The sequence below is a fragment of the Calidris pugnax genome, unplaced genomic scaffold, assembly GCF_001431845.1.
Source record: "Calidris pugnax isolate Ruff unplaced genomic scaffold, ASM143184v1 scaffold332, whole genome shotgun sequence".
Classification (NCBI taxonomy): domain Eukaryota; kingdom Metazoa; phylum Chordata; class Aves; order Charadriiformes; family Scolopacidae; genus Calidris; species Calidris pugnax.
In genome coordinates this window covers 108786-135492 of record NW_015091053.1, presented here as the reverse complement: position 1 = coordinate 135492, position 26707 = coordinate 108786, and the positions used below count along the sequence as shown (strand labels likewise).

Genomic DNA, 26707 nt, shown 5'->3' with positions numbered 1-26707 from the left:
GGAGGTGCTACGGTTGGTCATTTTGCTCCTGGGTAGCAGTGTATTGGGAAATCAGAATCTTACAAGTTTTGTCCATGGAAAAACTTGTTCATTTGGGTTGGATAGAGGAGAAGACTTTGGCAGTAGTATGTCATAGCTCTTTTTAATTTGAGGGAATGAAAGGAACAAAAATGGTAAAGGAGAGGAAGCAGAATGCAGACTGAAAGCAACTCCAAGGTGAACACTCTGAAGAGACACTGGTTACTCAGGGGGTAAACTAATGGAGTCATCTTTGGGTGTCGTGGATCGGGCTGGGAGAATGTCTGTTGGTGGTCCTAGGAGGAAATGCTGAACAAACTGCTCAGTCTCTGTAAGCATCTCTCTCTTGCAGAAAGCCTGAGCGCCGCTCCTTCCGTGCCTACGCTGCTGTGCTTTATATTGATCCCAGAATGAGGATCTTCATAAATGGACACAAAGTACAAACCAAACGACTTTCGTGCTGCCTGTACAAGCCGAGGTGAGTGTTTTACCCAAAGTCTGCAGACGTGTGAGACCTTTTGGAGTTTCCTTACAGAAAAGGATTAGTGTTTTTTCTCTCCAGGTGTATCTTGCACAATTCCATGTTACAGCCACAGAAACAGATCATAAGAAGATGCGATGTGGTATTGACATCATGGAAAAAGAAGTAGATAGTGAAAAACCTAATGCCTTTGAAAATCGCATGAGTAATTTGTGCAATTTGGCTCCCTTTCAGGGCAAACAAATTAAGGTACTGGTTGTTCAAAATGCCATATCCATACAAAACTGTTGTGGAACTGTTTTTTTTTTCTTCTTTTTTTTGGTAAAGTAGGACAAGTAAATACATCTGGTGGGTGTTAGAATTATCTAAAAGAAACTAGACTGACCACTCTGAAACAGTTGCTTTGAAATTAACTTTTATGTGTGGCTGATCTAGGTTTGAATAGAGCTTGGGAAATATCTTTCCCTAACTTCCTTTTAAATTCCCTTAAACAAAAAATTTGACAGTGGGCTGAGGTGGGCTGACAGTTGGCTTAACAGGGACTGGAAAAGGTTATAAGGACGGGAGGAGAAAGGAAAGCATGTAATTAGGTTTGCCCGAGGCAACATGGTAATGTTTTTCTGTCCCTGGGAGCACAGGCTGTATTCTAGATAACATAACATGATTTGTCTAAATAAAATAGTAGTAATTATAAAATTATTTGAGTATTTGAGGATTGTCTTAATTTAGCATTTCAGATTGCAGTAGTGTTTCAATAGTATGGGCCCACTATCAACCTGTTGTGTACTTTAACTAACTGCAATCCAATGCCATGCCACTGATTTCTGCCCCAAGAGCCTGGCCACTTTTCAGCTTAAAGCATGGTCTGTCTGTCAAGCTTGTACTTCATAGAATCATAGAATGGTTAGAATTGGAAGGGGGAAATGCCCCTGCCCTGGGCCGGGTCACCTCCCACCAGACCAGGTTACTCAAAGCCCCGTCCAACCTGCCCTTGAACCCCTCCAGGGATGGGGCAGCCACAGCTTCTCTGGGCAACCTGGGCCAGGCTTTCACCACCCTCACAGCAAAGAATTTCTGCCTGAGATCTCATCTCAATCTTCCCTCTTTCAGTGTAAAGCATTATGCCTCCTATCACTACACTCCCTGATAAAAAGTCTCTCTCACCTTTTCTGTAGGCCCCCTTTAGGTCCTAAAAGATTGCTGTAAGATCTCCCTGGAGCCTTCTTTTCTCCAACCCCAGCTCTCTCAGCCTGCCCTCATAGGCAAGGTACAAAACAAGACCTTCTATTAAGTAAAAATCCTCTAGGCTACTAAAAAGTTTTCCTTTCCCAAGGATGAAATTAGAAAAATTCTATAAAGATCCTGGGCAGTATTTCAACAATTAAATATCAAAATGGTGATCATCTTCATATATTGATATGTTGATTTCCAGATGTCTGACACTCCAAGAATCTTCTCCCAAGACACTATTATTTCTTTATTTCTTCTCTAACGTTTTCGTGCCTTTCTGCTACTAAATGTTATTATTTTTACTTCTCCTCTGGCTTCCGCTTAAACAACTTACCAATTATAATAAGAAACAATGAGTGCTATGTAGTCTGCTTTAATGGATTTAACTGAGGTGCTAACAAAAATTTAAGTTAATAACAGAAAAGTTTACAATTTACAGAAGAATCATAGAATTGTCTGGGTTGGAAGGGACCTTTCAGATCATCTAGTCCAACCATCAATCTACTCTGATAAAATCCATCAGTAAACCATGTCTCTAGGCACTGTGTCAGCCCATCTTTTAAATACCTCCAGGGATGGTGCCTCAACCACTGCCCTGGGATGCCCGTTCCAAGGCTTAATAATCCTTCCAGTGGAAACATTTTTCCTAATATCCAATCTGAACCTCCCCTGGCACAACTTGAGGCCTTTTCCTCTTGTCCTATCGCCTGTGACTTGGGAGAACAGACCGACCCCGGCCTGGCTACACCTTCCTTTCAGGGAGTTGTGGAGAGCAAGAAGGTCTCCCCTCAGCCTCCTTTTCTCCAGGCTGAAGACTCCCAGCTCCCTCAGCCGTTCCTCATAAGACTTATTCTCCAGTCACCGGCTTCATTGCCTTTCTCTGGACTTGTTCCAGAGTGGAAGGAGTGAGTGGAAACTCACTCTTTTACCTTCACACGCTTGAGCAGAGCTTAGTCTGCCCTGGGTGGCTCTTTCCCAAGGCAAAACAAGTAAATTGGTCCATTCTGAGAGTGGAATTACTCTGCTTTTATAGCTATAGGCGATTTTTTTTCTCTCTGGACCTTCTGAAAAGGGTTGCTTATTCCCTGGATTTTTTCTTCAGAGTTGGAGACAGTGTTCTGCAGATTAATATTGCTCCCCTGCACTTGTACAGGGACTCTGGTTTCTATGGGGACACACAGGAGGGTTAGCGCCATTAGGCTGTTCCTGTAGAGCAATCAGTGATCTGTGTGGCACCGATGTTTGTCTCTTTAGCATAGTTGTTTTTGGCAGAGCCCCACTAGCCTAGGCCAGGTTGCTGTTGAACTTTCCTGGTCCAGCAAAGGGATGGATAACAGGCAGAGAAGGTGCTCCTGTCATACAGCCCAAGGAGGTGGTGTGCTGTACGTGGTATGTACTTAAGGGCTCTTTGCTAGTCTTTGGGAAAGTGACACAAAGCCTGAGCCAGGTGTTAATTTTATTCATGTCCTCCTGATAAAGGCCTGTGAACTACTGTAAGGGAATGCCATTCATCTGTCAGTATGGAGACACCTCTGTCTGTCCATATCACTGGTTTTATAAGAAAGTCTGTTATAAACCACCCTGGCATGCAAAGGGCAGATCACTATCTGATGGTGAGTTGACAAACAACTCCTGATTGCAGTCTTTTTACATATTTTTTGGTGAACTTTGGGCCAAGTGTCTATCTGATGCTTTTATGCCTTACATTGGCCATTGGTAGGTACAGCCATCAGCTTGTCTCTCTACCTTGTGGTCTACTTTAAAATCTGCTCAGGAGGATTGCCTTGAGGAGGTGGCGGTTCCCCTGCTACTGTAGGGCTGTAGGTCAGATTGCCTTCATCTCTGAAGGAAAAGCTGGTACCGGGGCTTGTCTGCAGGTTAATGTGTTGGTGTTAGAGAAAAAAGAATGGAGATCCATCATTGGCTGTAGGGTATTTAAGCGCCTTTACTGAAAATTGAGTGTTTTCAGCACTGTTCTTTATCAGGAGTAACCACTTGTCTTCTGAGCAGGGCACTTGTTATCATTTTGTCATCTGCCCTTTCTGGAAGCTGTCTTTCTGTGAGCAAAAGTTTCTCCACACCGTTCTCTGACATCCTGGTGGCAGGGGCAGATTGATTTTCTGCAGATCCTTCACCAGTGATGGCAGGTGTGATACCACAGTCCCAGCCTCCCTGGGAATGGCTTGTGTCTCCTGAAGGATTCCTTCCTTCTCTTCCCTCCTGCAGTAACTATTCAAGCTTATCTGCACAGCTCATGCTGCTAAACAAAAGTAACCAGGCCTTGTGCAAGGCTGTCCCTTCACAAGGGCACTCCAAGGCAGTTGTAATGAACCTCTTGAAGTTGGGAGAGTGTCTTTTACTGTCGTGTCCAGCAGACTTCTTACTTGTTTGGCCTGTTTCTGTATGTCTTGTTAGATACGCTCTTCCGGACCACTTGAATAGGTGCTTTTCTGACTATGACTGAAGTAATTCAGTGTTGGTAAAGAAAGTGAAACAGGAGGGTGGGCATGGTGATGGCGCATGGTGATGGCCCATGGTGTCTATCTGGGTGCTTTGGCTAAATTCTGGAGGGGTTTATTTTTTCATAAAGACTTCTTTGGGATGGAATTTTCCTCTCAGTACATCCAAAACCTTGTGTTTTAAGGCAGTTTGAGTTCTTGCAGGCTCTGATCACCTTCCTTGGTGTCATCTCTCTCTTCTTTCCGAATTACGTGCCTCTGCACAGAAGTGCTGCATACTCATGAGCTTCTGCCTCGTATACACACCTTTCTCCTTCACTCTGCAGGAGTCACTCAGATTGTGATCTGCATTTGGCCACTGCAACTCCAGCCCAGTTTACCAGGCTGTCAGTCAGATGTGTAGCATACAGAAATATCCTGAAACTCAAGGCTCCATTCAGAGAGTTGCTCTGCCACTTGGGATGTGAGCTAGCCCTGAGTGGAGATGGGCATTGTCAGACTGCATCTGTGGGCAGCTGTTTGCAGGAGAAATCAGTAATGGGAGGTTTTTGAGTAGAAATATATATATATATTCACTCCTCCTTTCTGCTTCTGAAGAAGTTATTCCGCTAAACCTTGGAATTTCCTCCAAGAATATGGATATATTTTGCCCCTACCAGCAGAAAGTGGGTATTGTGGTTGCATCTACTACTAAAGCATCTCTGGTTTAAAACATTTCTACCTAACTGCATCCAAAAGCGCCCAGTTTCTGATATGTAAACCTCCTTCTCCATTTATTGAATCTATTGAGAAGAGTGGAGTAGCATCTGGAGACCTTATTCTGTCATACAGTGATGAAATATTGGTTTGACCTTACTGCTGAGAGTTTGCTGATTAATAAGTTTTGATCATCACAGGATGTACAAATATACTTCAAACCGTTTCAAGACCCGTGCAGAGCAAGAAGTGAAGAAAGCAGAGCACATGGCAAGGATAGGTGAGTCTTCAGGGTATGCATGCATCCTGATTTTGCTGTAGTGAAGGAGACAACTGAAAGAGGCTGCCTTGCTGGGTATGAAGTTGTCTGCTTCTGTGATCATTATGGTTGCTCAGGAGATTACTTAATACAGTGAATACAGATGACCCAGACCTCCATGCATTAGAAGGAATGTAAATTGTTCCCTAAGACCACTTCCTCTGGGGAATACATGTACAGAATAACCCCTGGAGTCACAGTTGTCTTGCCCTTGCTCCATCTGAAGCCTGGCTAAGCTGCTGCCCTGTTACCCCACAGTTCTCTCACCTTTTGCACATCATGAGCTTCTGGTTCTGTTCTTCTGCTCCTTCCCTGTTGAGACAGTTGTTCAAAATAGAGATTTTTAATCTTGACACAAAAGAGGTTGATTTGTGTGTACAAGGGAGTCCTGTTTCTTGGGGTTTTTTTCCCCTTTTGTCCATCTAGTCTTCCCTTTCTATTAAGTTCTGTACTTCTCAGGAGAAACCCAATTTGAAATTTGAATTGGATATTCACCATATAGAAATTATACAACCATATAAATATAGCATGTAACTTCATTAAATTTGCACAAATTTAACATACAAAGTGGTCTCCCTAACCCCTGATGGGGAAATGCTGTAGTGAAGGAGGAATCTTGGAAGCTGTAAGACATGTTGATCTACATCTTCTGGTAGGTTTCATAAATCAGCTTCACAAATCAGTCAGAGGCATGTGTCCTCTCTCCCTGTGTAAGAGCTGTTCTGGGCACCCATGCCTATGTGTGCAGGTCAGATACGCAAGTGGTGGTGCCGCGTTCAAGCCTGTGCTGTGATTCATTGAGGGCAGCATCATCTTTGCCCTGCCCAAAGCAAAACAGCAAAATGCAATTGTGTAAATTGATTGCTTTGTTTCCTATTCCTCCTCTGTGAATTACAACCTAATAAGATAGGCTTGAAACTATGAAGTTTTATCCTGTGCCTCAGTCCTCATAGATGAATTTATTTCTTATATTGAGTCCTATAGCCAGAGCTGGTGTTCAGCACGCACTTGCATTGCCTCCAAGAAGGTGCAAATAGCTTAGTCCATATGCAAAATAGCATAGTCCCTGAGGCCTTCGTGATGTTTAAAAGGTGAGCTTTAAGTGTCTTGTCATTGAAGAATACTGCCATTCCGTGTCCCAATGCTAATAACAGATACCATTGACGTGGAAACATGGATGCTGAGCAAAAGGCTTTGAACATGGCGGTAAAAACTCACAGCACATCTCAGACTGTTTTCTGCAAGATTTGATCACAGCCTCCAGAACTAAAATGATCTTGTAGAATTAGCCTCAGCTTCAATGGCACAGATCTCAGTTCTTTGCTTCTAGGAAAATGAATTTAATCTGTAACAACCAAGTTCTCTTGTTCTGCTGTTGTTAGAAAAGATTAATTCCTTGCCATCTCCAGCATATGTTTTCTCTTGAGGATGCACACTGCTCTTAGGAGGGGTCTTCACTAGGGAATGATTTGCAGTTTTCCCTTTCAAAACTAGGGGTGCAGTGTGAGAAATGGGAGGGGGGCCTTAGCTGAGCTAACTGCAGTTCCAGTATGCCATGGCTGCCTGCCAGGAATGTGTTGGAATCCATCATACTGTAGAACTCCACTGAGGGTTTAATGAGTCTGGAAATAGCTTATAAGCTTGTTGAACCAAAACTTACGCTAACTGAAAAATATCGGGGTGAAGGGCTGGGGGGAAATGTATGGGCAGCTGTGACTATTGGTGACATGGCTTCGGAATATGCAAGAAGAGCCACGGCTCAGGAGTGAAGACATGCATGTATTTAAGATAAAAGCCACTCTTCTTTCCCTGAGAACTCATGTGATAAGCTGTAGCATCCAGATCCCTAAGTGAGCAGATAGACCCAAGAAAAAACTACCATTCCTGGGCAAGGTAGCTGTGAAAGACCATCAGCTGCTTTTTGTGTATTTCTGAACCAAGACTGAATACTGCATTCGGTCACCTCAGTTGAAAGCATTGCCTGGTTTCAAGAAATCCTCTTAAAAGTTTGAAAAGCAAACAGACAGAAAAGGTGAGGAGTTATGTGGGTGTCCAGTACTGAAAGTCATTAACAGCTATCTTCTGCACTGGATATTAGTCTGGAGTATTTTAGTGTGTCCAGTGACTTGCTTGGCAGTACGATGGGTATGCTGTGCCTGTTGTCCCCTGGAAGGATGCAAATGTGAATTCTAGCTGCCATATGCTGCTTGTCCCACTTAGGGCATGCATTTTTGCCCACTAGGGCCTCAACCCTCAGACTTGTAACTGAATCCTTCCCCATCAGGCATGTTCAGTCGTGCCTTCTCAGTTGTCAGTGTGTTAGTGGAGCAGGTTTGACCTGTGCCCTTATGGGTCACTGCTATGTTCTTTCTTCTAGACACAGCTGCGTTTAGCCCACCAGCTTCTACCATACGAGCTTTGATTTAAATGGACCAAACGTTTTAGGCAGTCTCCAAACTCCTGTGTTTTCAAGCTAAACTTGATGATGATGACTTGATGATGAGGTTGATCACACAGTGCAGTTCTGCTGTGATGTGCTTGGTAAGCTGCTGTGAACCTCAGAGCATGCTTCTGTGGGAATTAGTGGAACAAAACTCAAATGTAACACTGCATAGAAAGGAAGTGTGATTTTTATTGTAATGGTCTAAGTCAATTGACTGTACCCTCTTAAATTCCTGTACCTGCACACACCAAAAAAGTGCATTTCAGCAAGTAATGCTGACCATAGCATGGAGGACGGTGTACACTGGTTATCAGACACCAGCTACAGTGTCTGGATTCCTTCTGGCTGGCAACTAAGTGCTGCTTTTTTGAGAGATCCTTGGTAATCTCTTAAGAGCCAGTTGCTATCTTGTCATCTTCTTGCTTACCTCATCCTCCACAAATCTTGGTCAAGGCTGCTCCTCCACTGTTGTGTTTCCTTGTTTAGGGTATCTCACAGCTGCAGTTTGTCTCCCTGTTGGGAGAAAGGTGGCTTGCAGGGTGTGCTGCAGCCATGCTGCTGCCCTCCTGTGACAGCGTGCCAGCCTGCTGCTCGCCTTGCTGAGCCACACCATCCCTCAGCATATACCAGTTGTGTTCCCAAATTGTGTCTGTGCCCCTCAGCCTGTGCTACTCCTCAGCCCATGCTTTATCAATTCTTCTAGTCATCTTGCACATAACCATTTCTATTCATTCTCCATTTGTACCAGCCTATTTCTGTTAGAAATCTCCACAGTTCCTGAAGGCTGTGGTGTCGCTGCATCCTTGTTCAGAAGTTTCCATGCCCGGGTGTGAGCACGGGGAGCGCTGTGGCAGGGTTGGTGCTGCATCCCCTCTACGTGCCCAAGGCCTGTGCTCGCAGGGGCAGCTGCGGCTCTGACCTCCCCTGCCTACACAGGGATGGATGTTACCGGGCAATCCACGCTCACCCCTGTGGAACTTGGGGGATGGAGGAGTTACTCAAGTTCTCATACAGCTGTAAGCAGAACAGGCTTCTGACCTGAAAGGGGACATGAGAGCGCTGTAGCCAAAGTGCTTTTGGATGGAGAGCATGCAGATGCAAGGTGCATGGTGCTAATTTAGCAAAGCACCTTGTGTCTCCATTTTAGGAAGGAATCTCCTCACTGAAAATGAAACTTATTTGAATGAATCTTAAACAGTATGAGGGGGACGTGTAACTATTGCCAGGCAGGCTTCTTGGTAGTCTGGGAGAGAAGCAAAAGAGGGGAGTTTTCTTTTAAGTGGCAAATTTTGTGCATGCAAAGATCAGGTGTAGTGGTAGGTTTTCAGAACACTGTCCAATTTTGTGTGTAACACAGATTTGTCTTGTTCCAGCCAAAATTTAGCAATTATTAAAGACAAAAGCATTTGTAAGAGTGTCCCTTTCCCTTCATCTCTGCAAGAAAATGACCTCTTTGTAACTCCTTTTCAAGCCCAAGCTCAGTCTTCATTTTGTGAGAGCCTTTTTCTGCCTTCGCTCTTCTGGGCAGAGCAGGCAGGGCCACTTGGAATCTCACTCTTTCCAGTTTTTCGCCAACTTCTTCATGGATCCTTCATTTAAACACACTTGCAGAATTTAGCCCTGCTATTACGCCAGTATTGACTGCAACCTCTGAGCAGGTTATGGATGGCGTGTCGGTGGTGCCCTCTTGTGTGTAAGGTTTTACTCTGTGCCTTTTTGTATTACCTTTGTACCCTTGTACATGCCAGCCCAGCAAAGGCTCTCTGGAATTCGGTCTCCTCGGGTGAATGTCTGATGAGACGCTGTCTGTACGGAATGGTCGACATCATCTTCTTCCCTATGTGTTTCAGCGGAGGAGAAGGCTCGTGAGGCAGAGAGCAAAGCCCGTGCCCTCGAGCTGCGCCTGGGAGGGGATCTCACGCGGGAGTCCAGGGTGAGCCTTGTGCTTTGGCAACACCTCACGGTTCAGGCTCTGGGGGCTGGGGCTGGTCAGCAGGCAGTGGTATCACCCAGCGTGTGGGTTAAAAGGTGGTGACTGAAGTCAGTGGAGAATTGCCAGCAGCATTCTATGGTCTCATCACTGCTGGATGCGCTTCAATACCCCCATGAGGTTTCCAGCCCAGGCAGGAGGCTGATGTTCCCCTGCCCACAACCTGCAGTGTATCCCATGTAGGAAGGCAGTCCCTAGTGCCCAGGTGCTTGCTTTGATGTTGGACTCTGCAGAAGAGGCCAGGAGAATGTGAGGGTTTTGGACAGAAGTAAAATTGGGTGCTTTTTGGCTGCTCCCCCTCTCTGCCTGCACCGCTGGCTCCGAAGCATTTGGTCGGGGCTTTTGGAGAGGGGCTGTTTGCTCCCTCCCCACGGGGCTCTGGCTCTGGATGGGAGCAGGACTATGATCCAGCCTGTGGTGAGGTGGTCAGAGGGCTTGTGGGGAAGCTGGGTGGCCCAGCAAGTGAGACCAGCTTAAAATCACTGTACTTCCTACTGGCATCTGATGGAAATAACTGTATCCAAGTACCCTGGCTGTTTCCCTGTGCCTCTATTGCCTCTGGTTCCAGGTACCTTAGACCTTTAGTTGCATTTACACATTTTCTTCCAAAAACTGTGTAGCTGCTTAAACAACCCGGCAGCAAGTGCTGCCCTAAATGGAAAGGTGTGCTGATTGTCAGCCTCCACCATGAATTCTTTACATTTAAAACATTTCTGAGATATTCTTGAAGGGGGAAGAAATCATAAAAGTGAGTTATTTCATGAATTTCGCAGCAGCAATTTTACTATGCAATGCCTGTTTGCAGGTGATGCTACGTCAAGTCCAAAACTCGGCAATAACCATGCGCCGGGAGGCTGATGTCAAGAAAAGGATCAAGGATGCAAAGCAGAGGTGAGTGCAGGGTGGTTTGGAGCTCTGGTTTTCCCAGGCTGTTCATTCTATGTGCTCAGATGTTTTCCCTACTTTGCTTGTGTGGTGGAGGGAGCTTCAGCTCAAATCTGAAGTATCTGTGGGCATTCTGTATGCCCCGGCTGTTGAACCAAAGGGACTGAGTTTGTTGTTCTGGCTGCTTCTGCTATTCCCTTCTTACTTGCTAAAAGACATCTTTGGATTTGGCTTGTTTTCTGTAGATGTTTACCTGGTTTTCACATCAGCTTTTTTCACTCTTTTGCTTTTTCTTCTGCAGGTAAGATTCAGGGGGCAAACAAATGTTAGAAAGTTACAGTGAAATGGCTTTTAGAGTTGTAGGGATGTTTTCTAAAAATTTGCTGAGTTCTGTTAAAGTCAGTGCTGTGAAATCCCAAGACATTGTTCTAACTTAGCTGTGGTTGTAATTAACTTTGCTAACAGTGTACTCACAGGAATATTTGACTCTTTGCATAGAGATGTGGGTTTTTGCAAATTTTCATATGCATTTCACAAATGAAGTTGTAACCAGAAACAAATGCTCTTAAAACAAATGCTGAGTATGGGAAAGGTAGAGATTTGTATATACAAAGTCTCCATTCCCACCTAGTTGGATTGCATGCTAGTTTGCCTGGCTGTTTAGGTCAGAACTATACCAGACTTGTTGCCATAGATAGTTCTAATCTATCTTAAGATGCTAAAAATGAATAAATAAATACAGCTTTAATTTAAAAGGACTAGAACTGTGATCCGAAGAACGCAGAAACTCTTGGGAGAAGCAGCTCTCCTCAACTTCTGTGTACTTTTTCACACACAGCTTGTCTTTTAATTCTTGCTTTGATGACGTTAGTGCACTAGGTAGAATTTTGTGAATGGTCTCCTGGCATTCTGCCGATGGCAAAATATTTTTTCCTTTTAAAAAGCTGAAAAACAAACAAAGAACTTGGACAGTACAAGTTTGTTTGAAAATAGCTTCTATGTGCCCTTTATTGACTAGTTGGAAATGACACATTCCAAGTTTTCTTAAGCGCTTCTGTCTGTTCAAATCTAAGAAGGCTACAAAATGCAAATCAGCTGTTTTGGAAGAATACCTCAATTGTCATGTCAAAAGCTTATCTGTAGACAGGTTTCAAATACGTGATGATGAGGAAAATAGATGTATGAGACAGCTAACCAGCAGCAGAGGAAAAGGCCTTTTGTCTGGACTTGGCCCATGTGTGCTCCCAGGTGCTCAGCCAGTTCTCAGCAGGCGTATGACTTTCTCTGTGCCCCTGTGTTCATCACTGGTAATCAGAGACAGCTCAGAGGGTCAGGCTATTCTATAATCATGTACTTTATCCAGAAAACAAGAAATTCCTGAAAAATGTGTATAATAGGAAACCTTCCATACGAAACAATTTCTGTAGCCTCTCAGAAAACTCTTGACTTATAGAGAATGTTCTATGATAGTTTTCTGCTGTTTTTCTGGTGCTGGGTGCATCAATGAAAGAAATGCTTTCTGATTTCCAAAGCCTTTACAAGGTCATGTTATAAATCTAGCAGATAGGACAGATACTGAAGTCCTAGTAATAAAACCCTTTTTGGCCCACCGCTTAATTTTCCATGCTTTGGATGATGATTTGACTTCCTGTCCCTCTGATGGAGGTGTCCTTCCTATTTTGTAGGAGTGCACATTGTTACTTGAAATTTAAGGCTTTACATCCTTTTCCAGAAGTTAGAAAAAGAAAATTAATCCATGAGATGGGTGCATAGCCACACCTACTCATGCTCTCAAATAGCAGTTGTCCACCTGGATGAGCTGAGACCAAAAGGGTAACGTCAGCGTTCTTGGCAAAGGTTTAGGTTTAAAATTGCTGAAAGCTGCTATACCAGGTTGCATCCCAGTAACTTAATTCAGAGTAATCTGTTTTGAGGGAAGTTGTGTTACAGGGTACGTCTGTATGGGGAAGAGGATGGCTTTAAACAGAAAATTAATATGAAATGAGGGTATTTCAGGGATTTATTTTGAGATGCTTGACTGTTAAGAAAGACTTACATCTTATATCTGCAGTGCTCATGCATGCACAGCTCAGGTTCTTTTCGTATCTGACACCGTACAGTCAACTGATCAGTTGAAAGAGTTCCACTATCTTCAACTGATCGCTTACGGAGAAGTCAAATTCCTAATTGGGATAAAGCACATAAGTGCTAAGAATTTGCTGTGGGAAGAAAAATAAGGAAGGTCAAAAGTGAGAGGGGTGGGTAGGACATTGGTATAGACTATGTCTTGCAATAGTTAAAAGGTTGGACCTCACACTTTATGATACCTTCAGCCTTAAACTGAGGATCCTTACTGTGAAAAATCCTCAGCATGGATTTCATGGAAGCTGTTGAACCTCCTTAATTTAGTTTGTTAAAAAACAATAGTTCTGTTTGTGAGACGCATGGATTTTGTTGGATTTATAATGCAAAGAGATCCCTTGATGCTTTCTGCATCACAGGAGATACAATTTCCAATAATCAAAGATTCCAATTTGAAAATCACATGTGCTCACAAATGTACTTGAGACCAACTCTCGTTGAAGTCATCGGCTGCGTAGATAAAGTAGAAATCATGCAAATTCCTATGCTGTCATTTCCAGAAAAAAATCTCTGCTTGAGCTCTGCATTGTATCTTGCAGCTTTTGAACTTAGAATAATAGCATTGTACAATTTGTAATTACAAGAAGTTTTGCAGAACCTGAATTTCAAGACTGTAGCTTTATATCAAAATGTTAATTTTCATGCTTTATCTAGCACAGAGATCTGCATCTGAAAAATACAAACCAAAATAGCGTTGGAGAGGACCAGTCTGTACCTAACAGTACTTCGATAAAACTGGTTAACTGCAATGTTTTGAACAAGCAAATTTGAAATAAAAGCCAGAATCCATTCCTGAAGGAGAGAGCATATCCAAATGAAAAATTAACTGGACAGATACTGTCTAGCCTAAATTAGTGTCTGTATTGCATAGTTTCTGTATTTTGTTCGTCTTTAGTTGTAATGCACATTCAACAAATGCTTCTTGGATTTCAGAAATAGCGGACTACAGGATAGGTGTTAGTGAAGCCATGATGCTCAAAGGTGCTGGATTTCTGTACCCTCTGTTTAATGACAGCAAACATTTAGTTTGATTTTCAACATTTCTCAGGCTCTGTTTCATTCTTTCACAGGGCACTGAAGGAACCCAAAGAACTAAATTTTATTTTCGGTGTGAATATTGAGCACCGTGAATTGGATGGCATGTTCATTTATAACTGCAGTCGTCTGATAAAGATGTATGAGAAGGTGGGCCCACAGCTGGAGGGTGGCATGTGAGTTCCTGGATATTTTTCAGCAATCTTTTTGCTTAAGCCTGGCATGTTCCTACATAGAACTTGGGCTGTGCAACAACCTTGTTCTGCATTAATCATTCTTCATGAGCATGAGGCTTACTCATTTTGTCAGCCATTAGTTTGGACCCTGACAAGCAAGTTATATTTAATATTCCCTAATATTTCCCTGGTTTCTCAATATATAGAGAGTTCTCTACACAGATTTTGGTCATACCTGCAGCAGTATGAGGCTTTTGTGCTTCATGCTGGTATTTGGGGTTGATGGATACCGGTAGCAATACTGCCTCATTCTAGGGACAGGAAGAATAGGTCCTGAAGGCAAATACAAACATTTGAGCCCACCTTACTTTTTGCATGCCAGCTGGAGTCTAATTTAGGAAGCTGATAAATTAAAACCAGTCCTGCTGCAGGAATAGGTTGGGTGTGTGTAGTCTGCTATTTTCAGTATTGTTTCTCTGAACAACGATGTGGTAGTTTAATGGTGTTTGTGACTGTGTGTCCCTCTTCCAGGGCTTGTGGTGGAGTGGTAGGTGTGGTGGATGTGCCCTATTTGGTTCTGGAGCCAACCCATAATAAACAAGATTTCGCTGATGCCAAAGAGTATCGACATCTGCTGAAGGCCATGGGAGAGCATTTGGCTCAGTATTGGAAGGATGTTGCTATAGGTAACGAAGCTTCACAATTACCAGGGGCTGGAAGTGGAACCTTTGGTGGCAGGAGGACAGCCAAGAGTGCAGGTAGTGATTTTCGTTGTAATGGCTCCATACTGAGCAGGGGCTTGTTTGTTTTCCAGCCCAGAGAGGTATCATCAAGTTCTGGGATGAATTTGGTTATTTGTCAGCAAACTGGAACCAGCCTCCATCTACTGAACTGCGCTACAAACGCCGGAGAGCCATGGAGATCCCTACCACGATTCAGTGCGGTGCGTCCAGCCAGGCTGCGATTAGGAGGCTGGTCCTCCCTGGGGAAGCGGGGAAGGGCTGCTGTTGGGGAGCAGCTAAATGTGTAGGAGATTTGAGATGAGCTTTGCTATCATTGTCCCCTTCTAGGGCTTGTCTCCTTCTGTGAGTTGTCTTTGTCTGCACTTGATGGTACACTTAGGAATATTAAGCCAAGGTGTCTTTCCTGCACAGTTACTAACCATTAAGTTCTTCAGGTGCTGTTACAGAATGGGGCAGGTGTGGCCTAGCAGTGTTGAGAATGGGCTTAGAACAGGAACTGGCCAAAGCCACCCATCCCAATGCTGGAGTAAGATCTGAAACTTCCCTGTAGGCAATGGAAAGTGGCCAAGTAATTTGTATTCTGATGCACTGGCCTGCTAATAGGTTCTAGCTGTGAGCACAGGAGGGAACCATTTAGTCAACTTTCAAGTTTAATGCAAGTTCTCTTCTGTGCACCTGTAAACAGCCCTGGCTAAGCCCTTACTGGGGTAAGGAAGATCTCAACACAACCACTTTGTCTCTTAGTAGAGGTACACCAAACTCTCTCAACCTCATTTTCCCCATAGAACTTGGGGATGAGGATGTAGCAAGGAATGTGAGGCCAGCCTTGTGGAATTAAGTTGCAAGGGTCTCCTGCCTTGACAGTATTCTCAGCCCTTTTCAAGTTCCTCCCAAAGAGAAAGGGCTTTCCTGTCATTCTTGTCCCCTGATTTTGACATCCTTCCAGAACCTAATTTAAGAACATTTGCATTTTCTTGGCAAAAATTTTTTTTTTAAGCTGTTGATTTCCTGGAACGCCAGAATGCTCTGGAAGCCAAATCTGTCTTCCTGGTTCATCTAAAATTTATTAGATTATTACAGTTTATTTATTATTTTTTTAAAAGTGGATAAATCTTGACTTATTTTGTGTTGATATCAGTAGGAGACAGCCTGACTTTGGAGACGACAGTGAATCCAGGGACTGGCTGTTCAGTTTGGTTTATACGTGCTATCATTACAGCAGTGAGTGTGAGGTCGTCTAGTGTCGGCTGATGCCAGGTTTCATCAGGTTCTTGTTATGGATGCCTTATACAAGATTTAAGGTCTTCCTCCAAGCATTTTATGAGCATGAAGAAAGAATTGACGTAGTATATCCTGTGGCTGTCTCACTCTTTTTGGCCAGTAGTCTTACTGTCGTTGGATATACTTTGGAAATTGGTGGGGTCCTTGGGTATTAAATGGGCTTGAGAAGTGCTATGGAAAATAATGATTTTGTTGCTCAGGCTCTATATTTCTGACTTGCAAATTGTCTAACAGATGTATGTCTGAAATGGCGGACTCTCCCATTCCAGCTTAGCTCAGTGGAGAAGAATTACCCTGATAGCTGGGTGTGCTCTATGAACCCTGATCCTGAACAAGACAGGTAAGAATCAGTTAATATAAAGACTTTTCTGCAGCATGCCATATCTGCCCCCCGCCAGCCAGTGTCCAGACTTTTTTACTGCAAAGGATTACCCCATCCCAGTGACAAGACTTCACATTTGTCTGTACTGAATTTCAGAAGGTTCCTGTTGGCCCATTCCTCCTGCCTGCTTAGTTGTTTCCAAATGACAGAAGTGGGGCTGTCCAACCCTTCATTGCTATCAGTGTGGTGAAACAAAATAATTTATAGCCTACTGTAAGAGACATTTTCTCCTCCTGGCTAGAGGCACCCACAGCTCTGCCTACACCCCTTACCTATCTCCAGCAGCCGGGACTCCCCAGTCCTTCCAGGAGTCAGCTCCTGCAGGTTTGCCCTTCGCCACCCTCTTGCCTTGCTCCCAGGCCACCTCCTTGCTGGATTGTCTGGCCTAACATATGCTGTGAATCACATGTTCATGTGCATGCCTGCAGTCACTGCAACTGCTGCCACCCAGGCACACAGGCCTCTGCAACCAGTGGTCCCACTCCAGCTGCTGGTACTCAGGCCCTCATACACACATGCACATGCAGAATAGAGCCCCTCACCCAGGAAAATAGTTTAACATGGAGTTTAGTACAAAGACAAGTGTACTGACCAGCCAACTCTTTATGTACAACTGGCCCTTTTTAGCCTTCTGTTTCTCTGTTTTCCCATGTTTGCTCCTCCCCCAAATCATCTCTATCACTTTCTCTACCTGCCTTTGGTTCCTTCCATTGGTCCAAAAGATGCTTTGGAGAGCCACTCCCATTGGCTGGACACGGGCTGAGGCTGCCCTGGGAAAGTCCTGGCCCAAATGGGGTATCTGTTCCTCTAAGTACCTAATTTGCATTCCCTGAGCTTACTTTGGGCCTCTGGGTTTGTGGAAATAGGCCTTGGATGGGCTGGTGGCTCCTGGGATGGCCTAGGACTAGCCGGGGAAGGGTGTTAATTCAGGTTCCCCTACTAGCCATTGTCTTTGTGCTCTTTTGTGTATGTGCAGAGGAGCTTTTGTATCATGTAACCTAACAGGAACTTGATTTACTAATGAAAGACTTTAATTTTGTATTTGCAATACCTTGAAAATTTGGAGGGGTTTAGATGCATTTCACATGAGGACACGTTGGGATGTTGGTTGGAGCGAGTTAGCGTTGCCTCCAGTGTGCACACGCATGGTGCTGTCTCACATCCCCCTTGCACAGAGGTGGGACAGGGCAGGTGAACTGCTTTGGACAGGTGATCCAAACTTCTGATCATTTCAGCTTCTTTCAAAGGATCTCAGGAGTCTTACTTTGGGAGGATAAATAACTGTAGAATGTTTTTGGACTCAGTAGCCTATGTGCGCTTTCCAGCAGTGAGTTGCAGTCCTTTCTTGTTACACAACGCAGAAGGTTTTCTACAGAAGTTGCACTAGTACTCCTCTGGCTTGGTTGGTGCCAGTAGAAAGAAGGACTTCCCTTGCAGTCACTGCACTTCTGAACTTCCCTTCCAAGTGCTCTACTGTCTGATGTTTCTTGCTGTGTCCTTGTGCCGTGGGTTTGCACACCATCAGCTCTGTGCCTTGATTATGTGCCCCAGCTGTTCCATTCCAGGAATTTGTACTGTTTGAGGGAGGACTGAGGATTTGGGAAGAGTTGCTGTTGTCATCATGGGTGAGGGGCCTCAAGCTCGTGCTCCATTAGGATCTGTGAAGAATCTCATCCAGCCAAGTTGAAGATGAAGCACTGTCAGAGTTGATGATCAGTCTCTCTCCTGGCATCAGAACATCATGTGGTGGCTTTGGCTGCCTCAGCATTGACTGCCTGCACTGACCTGTTCCCCGCCCTTCTGATTTGTCCACCTACACCTCAGTTCCTGCTTGTAGCACGTTGTCCCAGATCATGAGAACTGGGTGCCCTTCCCCATCTCTGTCATGTAAAGTAGTCGCCCCTTCTGTTGCCACGGTCAACAACACTAAGTGGGACCATCACTTACTTTGTCACAGAGAAGGCAGTGTTTCTGTACATCATTTCAGTGTCAGGCTGTTAGTTTTCGTACCTATAATCCAGTTGGGTCCTAAACGGCATTTGGACTCGCCATTGAGACACCAGCTGAAGATGACTCTCTGGCTCAGAGCTCCTTGAGCATCACTAAAACCTTGGTGCTGAAGTTGCAGACTATTCTGACATCGAAGACAATTTCTTTTTTACTGACTTGCTGCCTCTAGTGGTGCAATCTGTAGTTTTGAATGTCATGAGTATTCTGAATTTTTTCCCAATGGCAGAACTAACAGGTGCTTTCATACTTTCTCGTCCTGTGAGATACAGCCTAATGTTTTGAGCCTCAATCCATGCAGTGGCATAGGAGATGGCATTTCTCTGCTGGGAAACCTGTGTATGGTGCCACTTGTTCACCTTTATCTTTGGGAATTGCAGCTTTGGTGTCAAGCAGCCATTTTGCAGTTAGGACAGAAATTTTTTAGCCGAGGAATATTCACTCTATGAAAAACGCCCCTGCAGTGCTTCGGCTGAGAAGAGGCTGATGGACAAACTGCTGTTTGTGCTCCTTTCCACTGACAAAGCAGATCACAGTATGTATCTTGTACACTGGGGGATACTCCTTCAGTTGGCAGATTCAGGATCAGAGATAAAATCATCTCTCATCAGCCTCTTGGAGCTCTGTGTGAGCCACAATGAGAGCAGCGTCCTCCCTTTATCTGTAAGATCAAACTTGCAGGAAGTTTTTAACAGCTTGGCTCCAAAGCAACGTAGGAGTCAGACAGTGCTGCGTGCGTGAGACAGCACGTTCTGTTGTTGCTGAGGTTGTCTTGCACTCCCTTTATGTGCTAGGTGTGAAGCTGCAGAGCAGAAGCAGAAGGTACCACTGGGAACTCTGAAGAAAGACTTGAAATCACAGGAGGAAAAGCAGAAACAACTATCAGAGAAAATCCGCCAGCAGCAGGAAAAGCTGGAAGCTCTGCAGGTAAATCTGGAGGTCTCCAGCTAAGCACAGCAGGTTTGAGGGACCTCCTAGTGCAAATGACTGATGCTGAGTCATGTCTGTCTCTGCCCCTAATGCCACCTGTGTTCATTCATTGGGTACAGGTTGTTTGAATAACAGAAAACAAGCATTTCAGCTTGCATTTCATTTTCTGCTAGGAAAATGGGAGTGACTGCTGGTGTTCAGATGAAGGGCTGTCTCTTGAAGGACACAGAACACACCTTCTTCTTAGAATTGTTTATTTTAAACTGGAAAACTGTTTTCTGGCCTGGGTTCAGGTAGGCCCTTGTGGCTTTTATAGATGGCATTTCTGATTTATTTTTTTTATTTTTCAAATAGAAAACCACTCCAATTCGATCTCAAGCTGACTTAAAGAAACTGCCTCTGGAAGCATCCACACGGCCTGCACGGGAGGTAAATGGAATGCTGTAGGCTTTGTGCTCTTCTGTGCAATCCTTAGCTGTTCTGAAAAGCAGGGCCCAACTCTTCTGTCCTTTCTCTCTCTGTACCCTCATTCACCCAGTCACAGACCCGACCTCAGCGCCCACGATCTCCTCCTTTACCTGATGTAATCAAGAACGCTCCCAGCAGACCACCACCACGTATGCCTCTTCCCAAGTCCACCAGTCAGCTGAAGAAGAGCTCTTCGGCTTGGCCAAATATCAGCACTCCCAAACTGGCAAGCATCCTCTCCAAGGAGGAGGCCAGCACTTCCAGGACGCACCAGCACACTGTGACAGCTGGAAAGTCTAACAGCACTTTAAAAACTCTTGCCAAACCAAGTACAACAATGAAACCAGCCTCTTCTGCCCTGCAGAACCCCAAAAGCTCACGTGAGACATCCAATACAAAAGCTGCCAAGATTGCAGCACTAAAGAAATCTGCCACTGTCAAATCCCCACAGGTAAGACTTGATGGGATAAAACCTGTCCGTTCCTTATCTACTGTTCTGCATAGCCTGTCACATGGGATTTGCCCTGTAGTCCCTGCGCAGTATAAGATAACTTTTGCTTTACTTTTGGGTTAGGGCACCTTTCTACGCTCCTCATGAATACTTTTTTCATCTCTTTCCTGCTAGGTTGTTTCCCCAGGTGAAAAAAAAAAAAAAAAGTAGAGTGGTGGGGTGAGCGTTTTCATGATCATGTAGCACCTGCTAAAACCTTCTGGAACAGCTAATTAACTATCAAACTAAGTACTGGATACTGAGCTTTTTTCTTTTTTTTTTTAACTTGAATGAAGGAAATTTTAGGTTGGTAGCATGCAGGAACTGTAGCTAGTGCTTGTTTGCTTCCTACAGGCCTCCAGCACTCGGAAGAGGACCTTGAACAATACAGAGGATGGGTCTGAGGAGGAGGGGGAATACAAGAAGGAGAAGACAAAACGAGGCAAATTTGTGGCAGTGAAAGAAGAGAGGAAGGATTCCAGTGAGGTGGTGGTTGAGGTAGAGTGCACTGATTTTCTCAGCAGAAGGTGTTTTGTCAAGTGTTTATAATCTTGTTGGGAGGCAGCTAATCTGAGCTCTCTCTGCTCACAGCTCACAGACAGTGCTGGGGAAGAAGAGCTAGCAGAACTGAAGAAAGCTCAGAAAGGTGAGAAATGAACCCTTGAACTGCCTTCAGTATCTAACACAATGTAAAAGAACTGTTGCAGAACTCGATTCACTGGTTAAACGTGTGATTTCATTAATGAGCTTTTTAAAATAAGAATTAGTGTAAATTTGGGTCCCAGACCCTGAGATGACTCTAACTCACACGAAACATTTTTGGTCAGGAACCCCTTGATCAGACAAGAGGCAATTGTTGTGTGGGAAGAATCTGAGGGCTGTGTCGCCATGTCAATGGGTGTGATGCTTGGTTGCGTGATGTAGACTGATGTCAAGCTCACCCTTCCTAACTGGATGGATCATGGAGCTACATTAGCTGAGAAATGCTGAGATCTGCTGTGCTGCTGTGAGAGGAGAGGCATTGAGACATCCCCAGGAAAAATGATAGCCAGGATGGTATTGTACCTGCCACAGAGCAGGGCATGTCTTCAGCTTGTTCCCAAGGAGCTATCTGGAAAGTGACCCTCTAGGAATATGCAGCAAATGCTCCTACTGGCACATGTGAGCCTGGAAAGCCCATGTCAAACAGCTTGGAGTATGGGAGAAATGTCTGAAAATGCCATATATTTTCTTTGCATCTTAAATGTTTCCAAGTAGGAGTTGAACCTGTACAACAGTAGTGTTTTTATGGTTTACATACCATATGAAGGGATTGTCACGGGTTTAGGTCTGCTCCCTGCTGAGGATGGCTGTCTTCTCTGGAGCTCAGGCAGAATGTGCTCTCCAGCTTCTGAATATCGGCAAGCATCTTTACTGTCATCCTCCTTGCAGATAAAGGGCTTCATGTGGAAGTGCGTGTGAACAAGGAGTGGTTCACAGGTCGTGTGACAGCTGTGGAAATGGGCAAGCATGCAGTACGCTGGAAGGTGAAGTTTGATTATGTTCCTACAGACACCACACCACGGGATCGCTGGTAACTATCTCTAGCTACTGGATTTTGGAGGCTTGTTTTGCTCTTGGGAGGAAGACCTCCATTTTACTTCCACAGATGCTGAAAACATGTTGCAGTCATGTCAGGGAGAGTTTGTGTGCTCGGGACTGTCCAGTTGCTTCATAAGGAATGAGCATGACAGACTCCATACAAATCTGCCCATCGCTTTGATGTAGTGCTCCTGTGGATGCAGCTGGTGTGTAGTCTAGAGGTATCAGAGTGACAACTGTGTACAGGTTCTGATGAAGTTGTTAGTAGTGTTTCAGGTATGGCCAATGTAGAAAAAAGATAATCTGACTTTCCCTTCATATCTTTTTTTTTTTTTTTTTTTTTTTTTTCCAGGGTAGAGAAGGGCAGTGAGGATGTGAGGTTGATGAAGCCTCCCTCTCCTGAGTACCAGGCTCCAGATACGCAGCAGGAAGAGGAGGTTGTTGGGGTCGAACCTTCTACCTCAGACTGTGTCAGAATTGAGCCAGACACCACTGGTCCCAGCAGCAGCCAAGAAACAGTAGACTTACTAGTCCAGATCCTTCGGTGGGTTCACTGCAGTTCTTATGAGCTGCTGCGATCTGACTGCTTTATTCTTTTAAACTCCCAATTCTGTCCTTGTGTTTTTCTTTCCTGCATAGAAATTGTTTGCGGTACTTCTTACCTCCGAATTTTCCTATCTCCAAGAAGGAGCTGAGTTCCATGAGCTCAGAAGGGTTGTTGGCATTTCCGTTGGTGAGTTCGATATTTCTAGAAAAGTAAGTTTGGGATTTTGCCGCACACACGTTCCATTCTTATGGCAAGGGTACATCCTGTTGATGGCACGATCACCCTCTTCAAAGGATTCTTTGGGTCCTTAGCAGACTAATGCACCTGAGAAAAAGAATGAGAGCCTCTGAAATATGCCTTAGGTCTTTTGACAGTTGTCTGAGAACTTTTTAATTACCATACATCTGTGTGGGAAAGCTGTTGGCTGCTACTATCCTGATTTTTTTTTTTTTTTTGTCCATTGTTGTGAAGCTTTTAAAAAACAGAGGCCAGGCTAGAGGCTTGGAAAAATGGAATGTAGATATACCTGTTCATTTTGCCCCGAGCCTTACAAATCTAACTTAGTCCAATGCAATCTTAAAAATGGGGGAGAACATGGAAGCTGACCCTCTCACACTTCTCCAGGTGAGCAGGCTGACCACCTGCAAGTCAGCTGTACATCTTGAGGCTTTTGGTGTGGGCTTTGTTTATTTGAGCAAGGAACAGATGGGGCTGAGCTTGCATCAGTATCTGCGTGCTGGTATTGGACAGTCCAGAGCAGGCTGAAATGCAGAGGAGTGGTACTGGCTTCTCTGACTTCTCCCTTCTCTGACATACCACAAAGGAAGACCTCCTCAGGTGGCATCTGTAAGTCACATAAGCCCCCTACAGATGACTAAATGACTGAAGAATACAAAAGCAGTGGCTTTTAAGTGCCCTACTCCTTCACTCGCAATGTGTATATTGGCACTCTCTTCCTCTTTTCTGGATGTTAATTCAGGCATCAGCTTGAGTTACGGGTCCTGCTGCTTCTGCAGGACACATTGGTCTTGTCTGAAGTTTTCTGCAAGTGTAGATGCTCCTGCCTCACAGTAATAAGCTGTGTTATCTGAGGGGTCTATACTAAGGAAACTCACTGCATACAGAGGCTGTCAGATCTTTGTACAGCATAACTGTAGTTTTAGGCTTTTTAAAACATGCTGTATCCTTAATCTGAGGTTAGGCAGCTTTTGTTGCAGTTCTGGTCTTTGAGGAATGTGAAAACCCATGTGACTTCTGTGCTGCCTGCAGTAGGCAAATCAGAAATGTATATGTGAGCATAGTAATGAGGTGGGCAGTCAGGTGCACGGTGTTTGGCTGGTGGTGTTCAGTCATGGGGTGCTGGTAACTGGACTCTTCTACAAGCTGCAAGTGCTGGGATTTTCTTGATGCTCAGTGCTGCTTCTTAATGTGTCATCTGTTGTATTTTGTCTTTTACAGAAAGAATATTTCAAACAGTATGAGGTAGGTCTGCAGAACTTGTGCAATTCATATCAGACACGCGCAGATGCTCGGGCTAAAGCCTGTGAAGAAAACCTTCGCAACACGGAGAGAAAGCTGAAGGAAACGGAGGAGAAACTGCAGAAGCTGAGGACTAACATCGTGGCCCTTCTGCAGAAAGTGCAGGAGGTGGGTGAGGAAGGGCTGTGAAACCAGAGCTGTCCTATGAGTAGCAACCTTCCCCTGGTCCGGACCCTTCCAGGCATTTGAGATGTTTTAGTGGCTCAGACTGTGAGAAGCAGCTGCTGTCACTGCCCACCTCTTGGGATCCAGGCCTTGGGGATCCTGATGAGTGTTAATTTCACAAATGGATTGTTCACGGCACATGCATAGCGCGCAGCTTCTATTTATTTTCTGCTTTCTGCTTTGAAACACTGGCTGCAGGAGAATTTGCCTGGGCATAGGCAGTGTTCTGCATACAATTTCTGCCCCATTCTTGGACAGAAAGGTGGTGCTAGATTCTGAACCCCATGTATGCAAATGCAAACCTTTAAACAAATAATATTTAAAATTAAAAAATTTATGGTGAAATTTATTAGTTATGTTATTAAATATGAAATTAAAATGGCAAGTCAGTATTTAAGTAAAGTATTTAGTATCCCTGTACTCAGCACTGGTGAGGCCACACCTGGAGTATTGTGTCCAGTTTTGGGCACCTCAATACAAGAGAGATATCGAGGTGCTGGAGCGAGTGCAGAGGAGGGCAACGAAGCTGGTGAGGGGGCTGGAAAACAAATCGTATGAGGAGCGGCTGAAGGAGCTGGGACTGTTTAGTTTGAGGAAGAGGAGGCTGAGGGGAGACCTCATCACTCTCTACAACTTCGTGAAAGGACACTGTAGAGAGGTTGGTGCTGGTCTCTTCTCACAGGTAATTAGTGACAGAGCAAGAGGGAACAGCTTCAAGCTCCACCAGGGTAGGTTTAGACTGAACATTAGGAAGGAATTTTTCACAGAAAGAGTGGTCGGGCATTGGAACAGGCTGCCCAGGGAGGGGGTGGAGTCCCCATCCCTGGCTGTGTTTAAGGGCTGTTTAGATGCAGTGCTGAGGGACATGGTGTAGGGGAGGACTTTGTAGAGTAGGGGAGATGGTTGGACTCGATGATCCCAAGGGTCTCTTCCAACCTAGACGATTCTATGATTCTATGATTCTAAAAGCTTTAAATAAATTTTAAAAAGCTACTTTAAATAAAATTAAGATGACTCAATGGAAAAGCTACTGAAAGCAGATGAAAGCAGTTGCTCCCTACTAGGAAAATGTATGTTAAAGCTATAAAAAAAACCCTGACCTGACCCTGATCAGCACAATAAATCTATTACTTGAGTGCGTTGTTTGAGTGTCGAGTGCTGGCTGGTTTCCAGGTGTTGTCCGTCAGGCTCTGACAAGGAAAGCTGGTGGCGCTTTCACAGCGGATGTCAGGAGCTGGAGAGTGCTGGAAGTCAGGGCATAAACGCTGGCCAGGACAGATGTTGCAGGGGCTGCTCTGCTGCCGTCTCGTCTGTTCTTGCACTGTTCTTCAGGATTCACTTTTCACAGGTATTTCTTGTGCTTTTGGTTTCAGGACATTGATATTAATACAGATGATGAACTGGATGCTTATATCGAGGACTTGATCACGAAAGGAGATTGAGCAGCCCCAGTACAAGTCCTGGAGAAGTGCACAGGAGCTGGTTACTGTGATGGGAGGTGTGGATTCCTGCAGTGGAGGACTACGGCAGCTGATGAGGAGAGATGGTTTTTAGTACTTACATTGTCTTGGTGTACAACCTGTTCTCGTGACTACATGAAAAAGACATTTGTGCTGTTGGCAGGAAAATTTTTAACGTTGTAGTTCTTTGAATCTCTTCCTTTTCTTTATAAATATTTATTTTTAAAAGACTCTGCCTGATATGATGGGAGGGTTGCTGTGTGTTTTTAGTGAGCTAAAAGTGAGTACCCTTTTTGCATCTGGGGTATATTCATATGTTAACCCTGGAAGACCAGAACATCCTGCCTGGCAGGTTGCCTCGAGGAAGAACCTGGCAGCAACTTAAAAACAAGCCTTGAGTTGTGGAAGAGGAGGTCAGGACTTAGGCTTCAAAGATACTGAGCTTGGGCTAGAGAAAGGCAAGTCAGGAATTTGAGCTACATGGAGGAGATCGAAACACAGTCCCTGTGTGAGGGTGAGTGGAGGGGATGAAATCTTGGTGGTTTGAGGGGGTTGGGTGTACAGGAGTGAGGTTCCCAAGTTGTCACCATGCTAAGGTTCAGAGGCTGAGGATCCTTTTAGAAGAGGATGGCCTCCTAGGCGGCTCACAGTGGGTTGTGATCACCAGAGGGAGAAAGTTGGAGTTCAGATTCTTTTCTAGCAGTCACCTTATTGCACACGTTTGCTGCTGTTTCTTTGAGACGTAATTGCAATGGCAGAAGAACTCCTCGACCAGCTGAAAATAAAGTGACCCTCTGTTCTGTTGTCACTCCCTCAGGTTTGCGTTGCTTTGATCAACTTGCTCTTCCAGGTAATTTTTTTTAGAATGCTGGAATTTGGAGCCTTGCATCACTGAGTCACATCTGACCCTGGGTCAGCAGCAAGGACAATACCTGTCTTTCATCCAGCTGGAGGCTGCACTACAGCTCCTGGCAGACCATTTGTGGCCAAGGTGACTCGGTTTGAGTTTGATGGCTAGCCACCTTCTCAGGTCTGCTAGGACAAGATGTCCATGAACTTGGTGCTCAGAAAACTGAAATCCTCTACAGCCTGGTGATTCAAAGAAATACAGCATGACCAAGAGGTGCCCACCTTCAGGAACATCAAATTAAATGGACCATTGGTCTTCTTTTGACAGCTAAACGTGTAATACATGTTTTGCAAAAAAAATTTCCAAATTAAAGATCTGTTGCGCAGAAAA

The 26707-nt window shown here is 44.6% G+C and overlaps 1 protein-coding gene across 4 annotated transcripts in view; it reads left to right on the top strand.

The window, feature by feature from the left end:
* Window positions 1-26707, top strand: part of MORC2 (MORC family CW-type zinc finger 2) — a 70394-nt gene extending 43687 nt beyond the window's left edge. For all 4 annotated transcript variants that reach the window (XM_014956622.1, XM_014956621.1, XM_014956625.1 and 1 more), the window contains 18 exons: window positions 371-496; window positions 5085-5164; window positions 9497-9579; window positions 10442-10527; window positions 13734-13874; window positions 14406-14560; window positions 14689-14817; window positions 16133-16238; window positions 19082-19214; window positions 19572-19646; window positions 19756-20136; window positions 20530-20673; window positions 20767-20821; window positions 21607-21748; window positions 22109-22300; window positions 22396-22489; window positions 23762-23950; window positions 25381-26707. In XM_014956622.1, the coding sequence (XP_014812108.1) occupies window positions 371-496; window positions 5085-5164; window positions 9497-9579; window positions 10442-10527; window positions 13734-13874; window positions 14406-14560; window positions 14689-14817; window positions 16133-16238; window positions 19082-19214; window positions 19572-19646; window positions 19756-20136; window positions 20530-20673; window positions 20767-20821; window positions 21607-21748; window positions 22109-22300; window positions 22396-22489; window positions 23762-23950; window positions 25381-25449 (2380 nt within the window). In that variant the 3' untranslated portion in view covers window positions 25450-26707. The remainder of the gene's footprint in view (window positions 1-370; window positions 497-5084; window positions 5165-9496; window positions 9580-10441; window positions 10528-13733; window positions 13875-14405; window positions 14561-14688; window positions 14818-16132; window positions 16239-19081; window positions 19215-19571; window positions 19647-19755; window positions 20137-20529; window positions 20674-20766; window positions 20822-21606; window positions 21749-22108; window positions 22301-22395; window positions 22490-23761; window positions 23951-25380) is intronic.